This window comes from Elgaria multicarinata, chromosome 3, assembly GCF_023053635.1.
Source record: "Elgaria multicarinata webbii isolate HBS135686 ecotype San Diego chromosome 3, rElgMul1.1.pri, whole genome shotgun sequence".
NCBI lineage: Eukaryota > Metazoa > Chordata > Lepidosauria > Squamata > Anguidae > Elgaria > Elgaria multicarinata.
Genome location: NC_086173.1, coordinates 1767353 through 1781523, shown reverse-complemented (window position 1 = coordinate 1781523; position 14171 = coordinate 1767353). Strand labels below are relative to the sequence as shown.

The 14171-nt window shown below is 49.3% G+C and overlaps 1 protein-coding gene across 7 annotated transcripts in view; it reads right to left on the bottom strand.

Moving 5' to 3' along the window:
- The window catches only part of PNPLA6 (patatin like phospholipase domain containing 6), a 62011-nt gene that overhangs the window by 45881 nt on the left and 1959 nt on the right, over positions 1-14171 (bottom strand). For 5 of the 7 annotated variants that reach the window (XM_063119024.1, XM_063119026.1, XM_063119025.1 and 2 more), the window contains exons 2-7: positions 7821-7869; positions 5741-5822; positions 4843-4911; positions 993-1080; positions 775-857; positions 336-430 (exon numbers count right to left, since the gene is read on the bottom strand). In XM_063119024.1, coding sequence (XP_062975094.1) covers positions 336-430; positions 775-857; positions 993-1080; positions 4843-4911; positions 5741-5822; positions 7821-7869 — 466 coding nt within the window. The remainder of the gene's footprint in view (positions 1-335; positions 431-774; positions 858-992; positions 1081-4842; positions 4912-5740; positions 5823-7820; positions 7870-14171) is intronic. The other 2 variants (XM_063119027.1, XM_063119028.1) reach the window with 1 other exon arrangement.

The window sequence follows — 14171 nt, the reverse complement described above, 5'->3', positions numbered from 1 at the left end:
GACAGGACAAGAAGTTTTTAAAGCGCTGGAAGTCAGGGAGTCATTGACAAAGGTTCCCCCAAAGTCACTGTTGCCTCAGGAGGGCGGCTTCCTTGGGAGCTTTCAAAGCATCGGCTGGGGATGGTTTACGTACAGGAGAGCCGGCCTGCTCCTTGGGAGCTGACCTGGGCGACCCCCACCAGCACCCTTCCAATGCTCCCTCTCTGGTGGGACTTCAGTGGGGAGTGGGCTGTGGCTGCTCAGGCGCCCCAAACTCCCAAGGGCGTTGCCCAAAGGCGCCCCTTGAACTTTTGACATGCCCAGACCCACCCTTCCCCTCTGGCTTTTCGGCTCACTTTTTGGCAATATTTAGCATCTTGAGCTTCTTCTTCATGCGTGGCCGGGAAGCAGAGATGGTGGTGTCGACAAGGGAGGATGTGGATTGAGAAACCTGCCAAGAGAACGGACGTGGTAAGTGGAAGGAGGATGTCCACGGAAAGAGGAAACTCAGGAGCCGTGTGGCAAACGCCAGCAGGGAGGGGCCGGTGCTTGTCCAGCCGGACACAGGTCCTCAACAGCACCTGCCAAAGCTTGGCCTGACCAGGATGTTCTCCTGAACAAGCAAAAGGGTTGGAGGCACGTTGCGCAACCCAGACTCTGTGGAGCCCAAGCAAGCTCCAGGTTCCACAGAATCTGTCCACTGAGAGGTTGCATTACGAACAGTGGCTCCTCGGCGAACCGATCCATTGCACGCCAGCTCCATGCCCTCCCTCCGGGCCCTGTGCTGCCCCGCACCTTGCGCATGATCTTCCGCCCGTAGAACAACACTTTGTCCCGCTTGCGAAATCGATACTTGGGTTGCTCCTGGGCCTGGACCTCTGCAGGGGAGGTAGAAAGGAGGCAACAAGGTCAGGGAGGCAGCCGGCCAAGGCCAGGCCCACCTTGGGCAAGGAACTCCCACCCTGGCGTGGCCCACAAGGCACTCCACCTCCCACAGCCGAAAGGGAACTTACTCTGGAGGCGGAACCGGCGAATCAACACCAGGATCAAAGCAGTGACAAGCAGCACGGACAGCCCGACTCCCATCACCACACCCAGCACCTGTCGGGAAGAGTGGGAGCCCAATGGGTGTACAGTCCACAGCTTGTCGGAAGGCTCTGGAAAACCCGTTGAATTTACTGGAGGAGACGTTCTGGGCAGTTCCAGTCCTTTGTGCAGAGACACAGTTCTGGAGCCATGCAGGTGGAAGAGGCAGCTGTCAGGCGAAGCAGCTGAACCTGGTGCCTGGGCAGGAGAGCTACACACCACTTGCAGACGGAAGGAAGTACGGGAAGACCGGCCATGGCTCGCCAGATGCTCCTTTGCACACAGATGGGCCGAAACAGGCATGCTTCCAGGCACGGCCCTCTGCAGCCCCATCCAACCTGGGGCCCTCCAGATGCAGTTGGGACTGCAACTCCCATCACCGCCCAGGCTGCCTGCGATTGATGGCAGCTGCAGTCCCAGCATATCTGGAGGGCACCAGGTTGGGAAAGGCTGGCCTGCCCTTTGGTCTGGTAGCAGCACATGATACCAGACGGCAGAGCCTGGGGAGCGAGGAGAGCGGCCCCCCTGGGCTTGACATTCCTGGTGGTCACAAAGGTCTGATGCCCGTTGCTACAGAGCTCCCACCCAGTCAGCTTCACGAGGGGGCTTGTGATCTCCAGGAACTGCTCTTTGCACAAGAAAACAAACTAAGAACTGCCTACATTGGGACAGTGGTGCAAGACCAAACCACAGCTTGCACAGGGTGATGCAGCACGTCTCCCTTTGCCTGGGTGGGGAAACGACGTGTGCATCTCCCGCCAGTACCGCTGGCACAGAAGTCAGCAACGCGGTTTTTGCTTTCCCAGGACTAGGCGGAATCCTTCTCTTCTGACTTCTTCCTTTTGCCTCCCCCAGCCCTGGCATTCTATAGATGTTTTTGGACTACAACTCCCATCCTCCTCAACCACTGACCATGCTGTCTGTCCGGGAGTTTTGGTCCGAAACATCTGGAGGGCATCAGGCTGGGGACAGTGGTGCTGAGCGGTTTAAACTTTGTCCCAGGCCAGCTGGCAAAGGGTCAACTAGAAATATTGCATAAGAAGCCCTTTACTTGCCCTTGACGGGAAAGGGAACTAGAAACTAGGGCAGGCAGGACGAGGCTTGTTTTGGGGGGCTAAACCCTTGGTTGCACAGGCCTTAGGGTGGAAGGGGGTGGTGAGCTGGGATTGTAGAGGATTAACTTCGAGAATGGCCACGGGGGAAGAAGGGGAAAGTATCCTGATGTTTTCCGCTTTCCTAACAGCCTAAGAATGCTGGCAGGCAGGCAGGCAGGCTGGCAGGCAGGCACCCATCTCTCTCCCCTCACCCCCCCCCCCCCGCCCGGACACACCTGTGAGCCAGGGCAGCAGGTAGGAAGTGCTTTCTAAGCACCATGAGAGACAGCTGGAAAGAACTCTAAGGAGAAAGTTCACCAGGGCACCAAGCTGCTGTGGGGGCGGGTGGGGCGGGTGGGGGCGGGCACAGAGAGTGGTGCCAGCCCTCCCCACAGTAAAGAACATGCAAGCTTCACTGCAGGGCCGGGGAGAACTTGCTATGGGTGTCCCTGTTCTGACAGCATATCATGCACACCAGCTCTCATGCCAAGGAAATGAAGGTGGCACATAGGTTTACCTGGAACGAGTTTTAGCATTTGCAACCATTGTTTTTAATCATAGAATCATAGAATAGCAGAGTTGGAAGGGGCCTACAAGGCCATCCAGTCCAACCCCCTGCTCAATGCAGGAATCCACCTTAAAGCGTCCCTGACAGAGGGTTGTCCAGCTGCCTCTTGAAGGCCTCTAGTCCCTGAGAACCAGCCTCTCCTGGGCTTAGGACGCCACCTAGTCTGTGAGCTCACCACCACAACCCCTGCACTGGTAGGCAGGAGTGCTTTTTGCAAGCTTCTCTGCACAGAATTGCCTAGTAGGCTCTTGGGAATGATTTACCATGAGAATTATTTACTATGAGCCCAGGCTCAAGGCAAGGGAATATTCCACTGCTTTATCTTCTGTTTTCTCCTCCGGGGCTTCCTGATAGCCCAGGGAGGATTGCTTCATGGGTATGCTGTGTGTCCTCCCTCATCCACCCCATTTGTTTGCCCTAGCAAAAGAAGCAGATACTCTCTGCTCTCTCTACAGTTTGCTTGTTGGTGAAAACATCCAAGTTAACGATGCCCCAATAGCATTTGTGTTAGACTACATTTTTGAAATGAGATACCAATAATTTTTTTTTAAATTAAACTGGAGTCATTTTTAAATCAAAGCATATTATTTATTTCCAGCAAGGATTTTAAGGGGATAGCCGGTTAAGGGCCTCCTCCTCGCATCTGTATGCACCCAGGAACTCTGGTCCATTTTGGAGGCCTTCCTCCATGTCCATGTGCCACTAGTGGTGTAGTGAGTGGACACACGAGACCGGGCCTTCTTGGTTGTGGTACCCAAGCTTTTGAGGGAAGCCCCCTTAGCCTCCACAGTGCTTGGTTTTCTGCTGATCCATGAAAATTCTGTTTCAGCCTGTGTTCAAAGGAAGTGACAGCTGAATATTGGCTCAGGAGATGCGCTGATCATTGCTCCATCTGATGTGATGTCTCGCATCACAGGGGCTGCCTAGTGTCCCGTTATATCCTTTCTTGGTTTGCAGGTGTCATGACAGCCTGCATGTATTAGGGAGGCAAGACTTAAAACTCAAAATACTTAGCATGTGTGTGCACAGCCATTACGAAGGAAATCCATTAGAGGTGTGGCTGGCAGACAGATATGAGAAGCAGGGCTTTTTCGGTGGTAGTGCCAATGCTGTGGGATGATTTCCCCAGGGAGACTTGCCAAGGCTACCTAGTTTGAGCAAGGCTCACCTGTTTATGCAGGCTTTGGACTCTAACAGTGGGTGCTGCTTAAGGGTGCACCCTATCATAGAATCATAGACTAGCAGAGTTGGAAGGGGCCTACAAGGCCATCGAGTCCAACCCCCTGCTCAATGCAGGAATCCACCCTAAAGCATCCCTGACAGATGGTTGTCCAGCTGCCTCTTGAAGGCCTCCAGCGTGGGAGAGCCCACAACCTCCCTAGGGAACTGGTTCCATTGTTGTACTGCTCTAACAGTCAGGAAGTTTTTCCTGATGTCCAGCTGGAATCTGGCTTCCTTTAACTTGAGCCCGTTATTCCGTGTCCTGCACTCTGGGAGGGTCGAGAAGAGATCCTGGCCCTCCTCTATGTGACAACCTTTTCAGTATTTGAAGAGTGCTCTCATGAGAGAATGCACCCTATGCATGACTAGGCTGGGGCATGCTGCGAGCTGTAGGCCTTTTTTGTTCAAACATGGATAGCGTTGCGCCTTGAGTATGTTTAATCTGCCTTTTCCTGCTGCAATTTTTTTCTGAGGTGATTTAACTGGTTTACTTTGATGTTGTTCTGATTTCTATTGGTTGCTCTTCTATTTGATGGTTTTAATGGTTAGTAATACTGTCAGCTGCTTTGCTCATACAGAAAAGCACACAGAAATGTATTAAATAAAAAATAAAACTGAACCTGGCCAGCACGGAGCCATGGGGCTTTTGCTCAGCTCAGGCTGTGTTGGATCATGCCCGAAGATCCACTTTCAAAAGGAGGATCCCTTTTCCCCAGCGTTCCACAGCCCATTCCCTCCAGAACTTTTCACCCCTGCAAAGAGGTGTCTGTTCTTGCCAGCAGGAGAAGCACGAACCCTTGCCAGCATCTGGGAGAAGAAGCGGCTTCCTGCTGCGGTGCCCACGGGGGCAGCACCCCACACATCTCTACCCAAGCAAGCCCCCCCCCCCCTCACCATGCTGGTCTGGAGCTGATCTTCCACAAAGAGCTTCACGTTGGAAAGAACAGCTGTCAGGGGCACATCCTGCAGGGAGACAGAATGCAGCAGGCACTGAGGGACAGGAGCAGGGATGGGGAACTCCGAAACAAAGGATGCCAAGGAAAGAAAGCAGATTCATTCAAGTGCTTTATGGTGCACCACTGTGTTAGGCTACCACCCCTACCGTACCCAGCCAGCATGGGCGCTGCTGTCTGGGGATGATGGGAGCTGTAGCCCAACTCGTCTGGAGGGGCCGTATTGTGCCAGGAAACCTTTCGGCGCCTCCCGAAAACATCTTTATGTTCCAAGAAGCCTTTCTCTAACATGCAGCCTTGGATTACTGTCATTGCTTCTTTTAAATTTTGTTTTAACTGTTTTTATTCTGTTTTTATTTTCATTTTACCTTGTACACCGCTCCAAAATTTTTCAATGGGGAGCGGTATATAAATATTCTAAATATTCTAAATAAATAAATAAATAAATAAATAAGCAGCCATTTCTGAGTTTCCATTCAGTTCATGCACACAGCTTTCTTCTACCCCTAACCAGGCCCCCTTAATTCCCAAGGCCTTAAATAAAAAGAGGACAACCAGTCAATTCATTTTTAGAAGCAGAAGAAAGCACAGAAATAAATGCCTAGAAATGAAACTGGTCCTCAACAGCCACAGGTGGTCAGCCAAGCCCGGCCCATTTCAGTGAGGGGAACGCCACGAGGCACAGCTCTCAGGGGTGCCTCTGCTGCAGCAGGTTGATGCAGTGGGAAGAAGAGAACAGCAGGAGGGGGGGAATGCTGCTCAGCTGGGTGGGAAGCAGGACAAGCCCCCCCGCCCGGGCACTTATGGCTGACAGCCAGCGAACAGCAGGCCAGCGATACCTCCGGCTCCTCCTGCGGCTCCGATTCACTCTGCCCCATGGCGGCTATCGACTTCGTTTCCAGGCCCAGTCCATTAAGGATTCTGCAGGGAAGAGAGAGACATTCAGATCGCGCCACTCCAGGGACGATGTCAAACATTCTTTTGATACAATTGCGCTTAAAATACGGTGTAGTTAAGAGGTGAGGAACTGAGGTGGACTGGTCAGCTGGAAGGAAGATAGTCAAGTTTTTTGTGCATGGTTAAGGGCTCTGAGTTTGGGGCTGGCTGGGGCATTCTGGGAGATGCAGTCCAACACATCTGGAGCGCCCCAGGTTGAGGAAGGCTGGATTAGTCCATCCTAACCTTCCGGAATGTAGCAACCTTGGAGACCTGTATTCCTCTCTTAGAAGGCTCCAGTCTACAGGGTTTATAAAGGTGATGAATCCAGCCTCCCATCGAATCCAGAACGGTGTGCTAGTACACAAAGCCCCTTGACTCCCAGATGTCTCCCTTTGCTAGTGTGAGCAGCTAAACACATAAGAAACAGTTCATTTAGCTTCTTGTCTGAACCAGGATCCTGCCTCATTGCGCCCCCAAAAAGTTTGGATTCGTGAGCTAAGAACAAACCCTGGTTTACAATCTTGGCTTATAAAGAGAACAACAAGCCAAGATCCCCAGGTTGGACAACGTGCTCAAGTGTTCTTGTTTGTTTAGGTGGCTGTCCTAGTGGCAGGAACTAAAATAAAATAAAATAAAATAAAATCTTTAGGGCTTAAATCAGACCCAGCCTCCTGCACCTGTCACTTCCAAGTTGGAGTACTGCCATGGGCTTTACATGGGGCTGCCCTTGGAGATGGTCTGGAAGCGTCAACTGGCCAAGAATGTTGCTGTTGAGGTTTCTAACGGGAGCTGCCTATTCCTGTCACGTTATCAAACCAATCCTCCACCAGTTTACTTCTGCACTGAATTCAAAGTCCTGGCTTTTATCTTCAAAATCCTAACTGGTTTCAGACGACGATATCTCCCTTTATAAAGCTGCCTGGAATCTCAGAGGCCCTCCTTCGAGTCCTGCCACTGTGGGTATCCAAGAAGAGGTCCCTTTCAACTTTGGTTCCCAGGATTTCGAACAGATCCCTGACCTGAAGTATGCTTCAGCCCTTTGCTGCGTGCTTTCAGGTGGGTTGTCAAGATGCATTTATTTAAGCCATTTATTTAAGTGTTAGATCATGATTTTATCTCCTGCTGTTTTAATTGCTGTTCAATTCTGTTTAATTTATACAGGGTGACCCTATGAAAAGGAGGACAGGGCTCCTGTATCTTTAACAGTTGCATAGAAAAGGGAATTTCAGCAGGTGTCATTTGTATATATGGGGAACCTGGTGAAATTTCCTCTTCATCACGACAGTTAAAAGTGCAGGAGCTATACTAGAGTGGAGTAAAAAATAAGCCAAAGGCAAGGGTGGAACCAAGGAATCTTCTGCAATAATATTATTAGTAAAAGGTTTATTCAAGTGCCAGGTGCCTACGCATTTCAAACATGGTTGCGTTCTTCCTCAGGGCTTTATAACCTTAGTGCAGTTGTCTGCAGAAGCTGCATTAACATTATAAAGCCCTGAGGAAGAACGCAACCGCGTTCGAAATGCGTAGGCACCTGGCACTTGAATAAACCTTTTACTAATAATATTATTGCAGAAGATTCCTTGGTTCTGCCCTTGCCTTTGGCTTATTTTTTACTCCCCTACAGGGTTTTCCTTCTTTTCGTGCTTGCTATACTAGAGTGACCAGATTTAAAAGAGGGCAGGGCTCCTGCAGCTTTAACTGTTGGGATGAAGAGGGAATTTCCCCAGGTTCCCCATATATACCAATGACACCTGCTGAAATTCCCCTTTCAATACAGCTGTTAAAGATACAGGAGCCCGGTCCTCCTTTTCATAGGCTCACCCTATATAAATTAAACAGAACTGAACAGGAATTAAACCTTAGCACGCACACGGCCCCCGTGCTCTCCCACCAGGCCTCCATTCCAGGAACACTTCACACACACACACACACACACACACACACACACACACGCACGCACGCACACACGCAAGTGCTTACCCATGATGAGGACACGTGACAATTGCCAGTTCAGGGCAAAGCTGCCTACCTAGAAGCAAAACTCCTCAGTCAGCTCCACTGACAACAACTTGTGCGCTCTCAAAGGAATCTACCCACAGTGGAGCCGAACCTTCATTCACCGCCCACCCTTGCTTCCCTTCCGTTAACACCAGGCCAGCTTGGAGAAGCAACACACTACGCCTTTGGCTGGCCACCCAGTGCACGAGCCGCGTCTTGCTGTCCTTCCTGTAAGTTTCAAAATAGCCGGTGCCTGAGCTGCAGTTGCCCAGGGCTGAAGCAATTGCTTCACCGCCAGGGATTGCAGCCTCTGCAACTTGCTCCCGCTCCCAAGGAAGACAGAAACCTCCTTTCCTACCCAGGGTCAACCTTAGGCAGAGGCCATGAAGTACAAAGAAGCTGGGCAGAAGGTGCCGACCACCTCAGAAGAACAGTGGTGTCATCCCTGAGCGGGGAAAAGACGCAACAATTGCGGAGGGTTAAACCAAATTGCTAAGATGAGACAACAAAAAAACAGCAGCTGCAGCATCCCAAAACAGGGATTTCATCCATAACCCAACATCTATTGGACCCTCAAAGCATGAATTCAAAACATCATTACATCACCAAATGGGAGACAATTACCTTTTGTAGTGAAGCGACCAGCTACAATCCTTAAAAACGTCCCAGGAAACATGACCAAATTACTTAATGAATAAGAACTCTTTAAGCTTCTCTTAAAGTGTTTGTTGTAAACTGCTCAAAATGTGCAGGGGAGGATAAAATAAGATACAAATTGATTTCTAGATTTCCTGATTACAGCCCACCTATACACCAAATACCAATCTAATGCAACACTGAGTTAGACTGCAATCCTATGCACACTCACCCAGGAGTAACCCCCCCTTGACTACAGCAGGACGTACGTAGTTCCAGATAAATATTGCATTGTTAGTCAGGTACACACACTATTATTATTATTATTATTATTATTATTATTATTATTATTATTATTATTTATTTATTTATATAGCACCATCAATGTACATGGTGCTGTACAGATAACACAGTAAATAGCAAGACCCTGCCGCATAGGCTTACAATCTAATAAAGTTGTAGTAAACAATAAAGAGGGAAGGAGAATGCAAACAGGCACAGGGAAGTGTAAACAGGCACAGGGTAGGGCAAAACCAACAGTGTAAAGTCAGAACAAACTCAATATTTGAAGGCTATAGGGAAAAGAAAAGTTTTTAGCTGAGTTTTAAAAGCAGTGATTGAGTTTGAAGTTCTCAAGTGTTCTGGAAGAGCGTTCCAGGCGTAAGGGGCAGCAGAAGAAAAAGGACGGAGCCGAGTAAGGGAAGTGGAGGTCCTTGGGCAGGCGAGAAGCATGGCATCAGAGGAGCGGAGAGCACGAGCGGGGCGATAGTGTGAGATGAGAGAGGAGAGATAGGCAGGAGCTAGACCGTGAAAAGCTTTGAAAAGTCAACAGGAGAAGTTTATATTGGATTCTGGAGTGAATTGGGAGCCAATGAAGAGATTTCAGAAGTGGAGTGACCTGGTCAGAGCGGCGGGCCAAGAAGATGATCTTAGCGGCAGAGTGGTGGACAGAGACCAGCGGACTGATGTGAGACGAAGGAAGGCCAGAGAGAAGAAGGTTGCAGTAGTCCAACCGAGAGATAACCAGTGCGTGAACGAGAGTCTTGGCAGAAGAGACAGACAAATATGGTCGAATCCTGGCAATATCCACTACTATGATAATATAATACTGCAGTACTGAACAGGGGGGCAATATACTAGCAGTATATATTTGGTATAGTTAATTTCTGTTGAACAAATACATCTCTGTGCTAACTCTAGTGCAAAGAAGTTCCTTTTCCATCTTCTTGGATCCTGTGGTCAGTACAGAGATGCTGTGCATGAATTCAGTTTGAACTAAAATAAGCGTCTGGTCTGGTTCAGACAACACGCTAAACCATGCTGCTTAACCATAAAATAGTTAAGGGAATGTATTAACCTCAATGCATTCCCTTAACCATTTTGTGGTTAAGCAGCATGGTTTAGCATGTTTCCTGAACCAGGCCATTGTGTGCACATGTGGAAGCTGGAGCATGTTCAGAGGAGGGCAACCAGGATGATCAGGGGTCTGGAAACAAAGCCCTATGAAGAGAGACTGAAAGAACTGGGCATGTTTAGCCTGGAGAAGAGAAGATTGAGGGGAGACAGGATAGCACTCTTCAAATACTTAAAAGGTTGTCACACAGAGGAGGGCCAGGATCTCTTCTCGATCCTCCCAGAGTGCAGGACACGGAATAACGGGCTCAAGTTAAAGGAAGCCAGATTCCGGCTGGACATCAGGAAAAACTTCCTGACGGTTAGAGCAGTACAACAATGGAACCAGTTACCTAGGGAGGTTGTGGGCTCTCCCACACTAGAGGCCTTCAAGAGGCAGCTGGACAACCATCTGTCAGGGATGCTTTAGGGTGGATTCCTGCATTGAGCAGGGGGTTGGACTCGATGGCCTTATAGGCCCCTTCCAACTCTACGATTCTATGCCCACTATGAGAGCTCCTGGCTCCAACCACAAAGACATTGGAGAATATTAGAACACTGGAAAGGGGACACTTCCCTCTCCTCCTTTATCTGATCCAAGGTCCCTTCCTTTTCAAAGCGCTCCTTTCCAAATCCTCCCAACTTGGGGAGTGTTGAGGTTGGTGTCTTGAAGGAGGTTGTGGAAAACAGCATGACACTCCAAGAGTATCCCCAAGCCTGATGCTCAGCCAGGAGGCCTCCTTTCAAAGAAGTGGTGGGTGCCAGAAGGTGCTCCTAGACAAGTAATCCATGAAATTTTCCAGGGAGTCCAGTCTCCAGATATCGTTGGTGGCATCTTCCATTCATAACCCAATCTCATTCATCCTTCCACCTCTTTTCTGACTGCAGAAATCCATTAAGAACAAAAATACAGAATAGCTGCACAATGACGTCGTCCAGCTGCTAGTACTAGGAGCCCTCTGCCTGGAAGCACCCATACTTGGAGTTAACAAAGCAGTCAGAGTGAAAGAGGGCACACAACCAGAAGTGCTCAGCTCTCATCCCAGCTCAGGGGACAGATATGCTAAGAGGTCACTCCAGCACAATGCTTCAGAGGACGGCTATGGGAATATCAAAAGGCTGCCGATCACACGGCAGTGTGGCTCAGCAACATTACATTCATCTCAATGTTCATTTATTTATTTAGAGTATTTTTATTCCGCACCTCAGCCAAAGGCTCTCGAAGTGGCTTACAATGTATGAATAAAGAAAACAATCCCTGCCCTTCAGGCTTACATTCTAAAAAAAGACATGACACACAAGGAAAAGTGGATGGGGAGGGAAGAGGGAGAAAATAAAAAGAAATTAAGGAGACTGCTTAGGCTGGTGGGAAGGCCCTGCTCCGTCCTCTCATCTCCCAATGGAGGGGCAAACCAACAGCTCCTTCTTCCCCACAAGGTGAAGATGTTAGCCTGGGGGGGGGGGGCAGGCTCTGCCGGCCCCTGCCTGCTCCAGCCTCCCTCGCATGTTCATCTCAATGGCGCTTGCACAGCAGACTTTCCTGGTAAATGGCGCCCACATTCAGTTAGTAACTGAAAACCTATTTTGGAAAGTAACGGGGCTAAAACACCAGCTATGCTTTAAGCACAAACAATAGGAAGCCCTGGGACTGTCAAGAAAGGACTGATGGAGCGCAGCAAGCTCATTAATGTCAGGCTTGGCGGAGAGCCAGGCCAATTGCAGCTACAGGGTTCTGGGAAAAAGGCAAACAGGCTGGATGGGGGGTGGAGCTGATGGAGTCAGTTCTCCTAACGCGAACAGCGAGCCGAAGAAGAGACGGAGAAGCATTCAGTTTTTTAATGTTTCGTTTCCTTGGTCAACCAAGCGGCTACAAATGGTGTCAGACCTTGTTCTCTTCAAAAGGGCTGCACACGTTTCGCGCAAAGAGCCACAAGGCTCACAAGCCGGCCTTAGGGTCAGAGTAGGAGGAAACCTTGGAGGTCAGCTAATCCAAACTGCTGCTCCGTGCAGGATTGGCTGTGTGGATCCCAACAGAGGACCATCCAGCCTCTGCTTAGATGCATCCAGGAAAGGAAGGAGAGCCCACCACCTTACCAGGCACTCTGTCCCACTGTCAAACAGCCCGCGTTATTAGTGGTTTCTCCTAATGTTTAGCCAAAATCAGCTTCTCTGTGATTTCAACACACTGTCGCTCCGGAGGGTAGGAAAAGAACCAGAGAACAAGTCCGCTCTATCTTCTGCATGACGGCTCTTCAGATATTTGACGGCTACTATCATGTCTCCCCTTAATGCTCTCTTCTCCTGGTTAAACTGACCTAACTCTTTGATCCTTTTCTCATAGGATTTGGCTTTCAGTCCCCTCATCACCTTGGGTGCCCTCCAGTTTGTCAATGCCCTTCTTAAAATGGGGCACCCAGAACTGGACACAGCCCTCCAGATGCATCCTGATCCATGCAGAACAGAGCAGAACTATTACTTCCCATGACTTGGAGACTCTACTTCTGTCCATGACTGCTTTCTCAGCAGTCACACCACACTCCTTCTCCAAGGGCAGCGAGAGAGAAAAGTAGGAGGAAAGGCAAACCTCTGGAGTTGCTTACACAGTTCAGGGACTTGACTTCCCGGAGAATTCCTGGGTGTTTCAGCCCGGCCTTTTTGAGATCACTGTTAAAAATACAGTCCTAATCAAGTTAATATGAAAGTCAGTCCCACTGTGTTCTATGGGACTTACATCCTAGTAAGAATGCTTAGGGTTGTATCCAAAGCACTTTCTCTCTCTATAGAACTGTGAACTCCAGTCACTAAGAACAAGCCAACCCAGCTATTGTTACTACAATGACCTTATCCTTGGATGAAAAGGATTGTTGACCCTCTCAAATAGGTCTCTTGAACGCACAAACAAAATGGAGGTCAAACTGAATGCAGGAAGTTTTAGGCCCAGGATAATTCATCCTGTAAACACATGCCCTGACCTGCACCCTTAGGGACCTAACGTAAACATTCAGTTTCGTGAATTATCCAGAAGCCTGTGTCCCGCCCTCCTGTTAGAGAAAGTTGCTTCCATCATGTGACCATGCCCTAAAACCAGGATTAGGTCACAAAGTTCATTTCTGAACAAAAACGGGAGGGATCCCAAATTGCCGTGGAAGGCAGTTCCTGTTATCAGATGCCATCTGCTGATTGAAGACGCATGAGAGCACTAACCTAGGGAATACAGTGGTGTGTGAGACACTCGAACACTCGAGAGTTTTTCTAAAAAACCAAACAGGCAGCTTCAGGTTTTTCCTGTAGGGGCTAACAGGCAGTTCGTGGAGGTGACATCACAAGCAACCAACTCCTTAGATTTTGGGTTGGTCATTTAGATTTAGGCTCTTGCTTGTGGTTCTTCTCCCCCAGCTCTTCTCGTGCATTGTGAAGGAGGCCTGAGCCCTATAGCCTCCAAAAGGATCCTTTGGCAAGGGAGAATTGGGATCAGAGGATGCAGAATCTGCAATCCTTTGGGCCCAATTTCTCCACTTCTTGCATTCCTTTCAGCCGTGAAGGGCCAGCCTCCACCTGCTGCCAAAAAGGAGCTCATACACCTGAGAACCAGCAGGAAAGTGGACTGTGATGGGTCTGGAATCACCTATATCGCAGGAGTTCTAGAGATACAGGGATTCCAGAATCATCCCGCCCAGCAGACCGCCTAGACTAGTGTCTGTACATGACTACTGGGAGATATTTTATGGCAACAAAATAAAGTGCACATGAGCAAGGGGGAGATTATTTTTGAGCCTGTATCTGATCAGGAGTGCGGGTATACTGTATTTCTGCATAATGTAATAATATGCATAGAAATCAGCATTCAGAGAATCTCATGTGGAAGACTTTACATCAGGAAAAACTTCCTGTTAGAGCAGTACGACAATGGAATCAGTTCCCTAGGGAGGTTGTGGGCTCTCCCACACTAGAGGCCTTCAAGAGGCAGCTGGACAACCATCTGTCAGGGATGCTTTAGGGTGGATTTCTGCGTTGAGCAGGGGGTTGGACTCGATGGCCTAGTAGGCCCCTTCCAACTCTGCTATTCTATGATTCTAGAGCAGTATGACAATGGAATCAGTTACCTAGGGAGGTTGTGGGCTTTCCCACACTAGAGGCCTTCAAGAGGCAGTTGGACAACCGTCTGTCAGGGATGTTTTAGGGTGGATTCCTGCGTTGAGCAGGGGGTTGGACTCGATGGCCTTGTAGGTCCCTTCCAACTCTGCTATTCTATGATTCTATGATATTATCTAAAACAAGCAAAGCGGTACAAATGCAACTTGTACA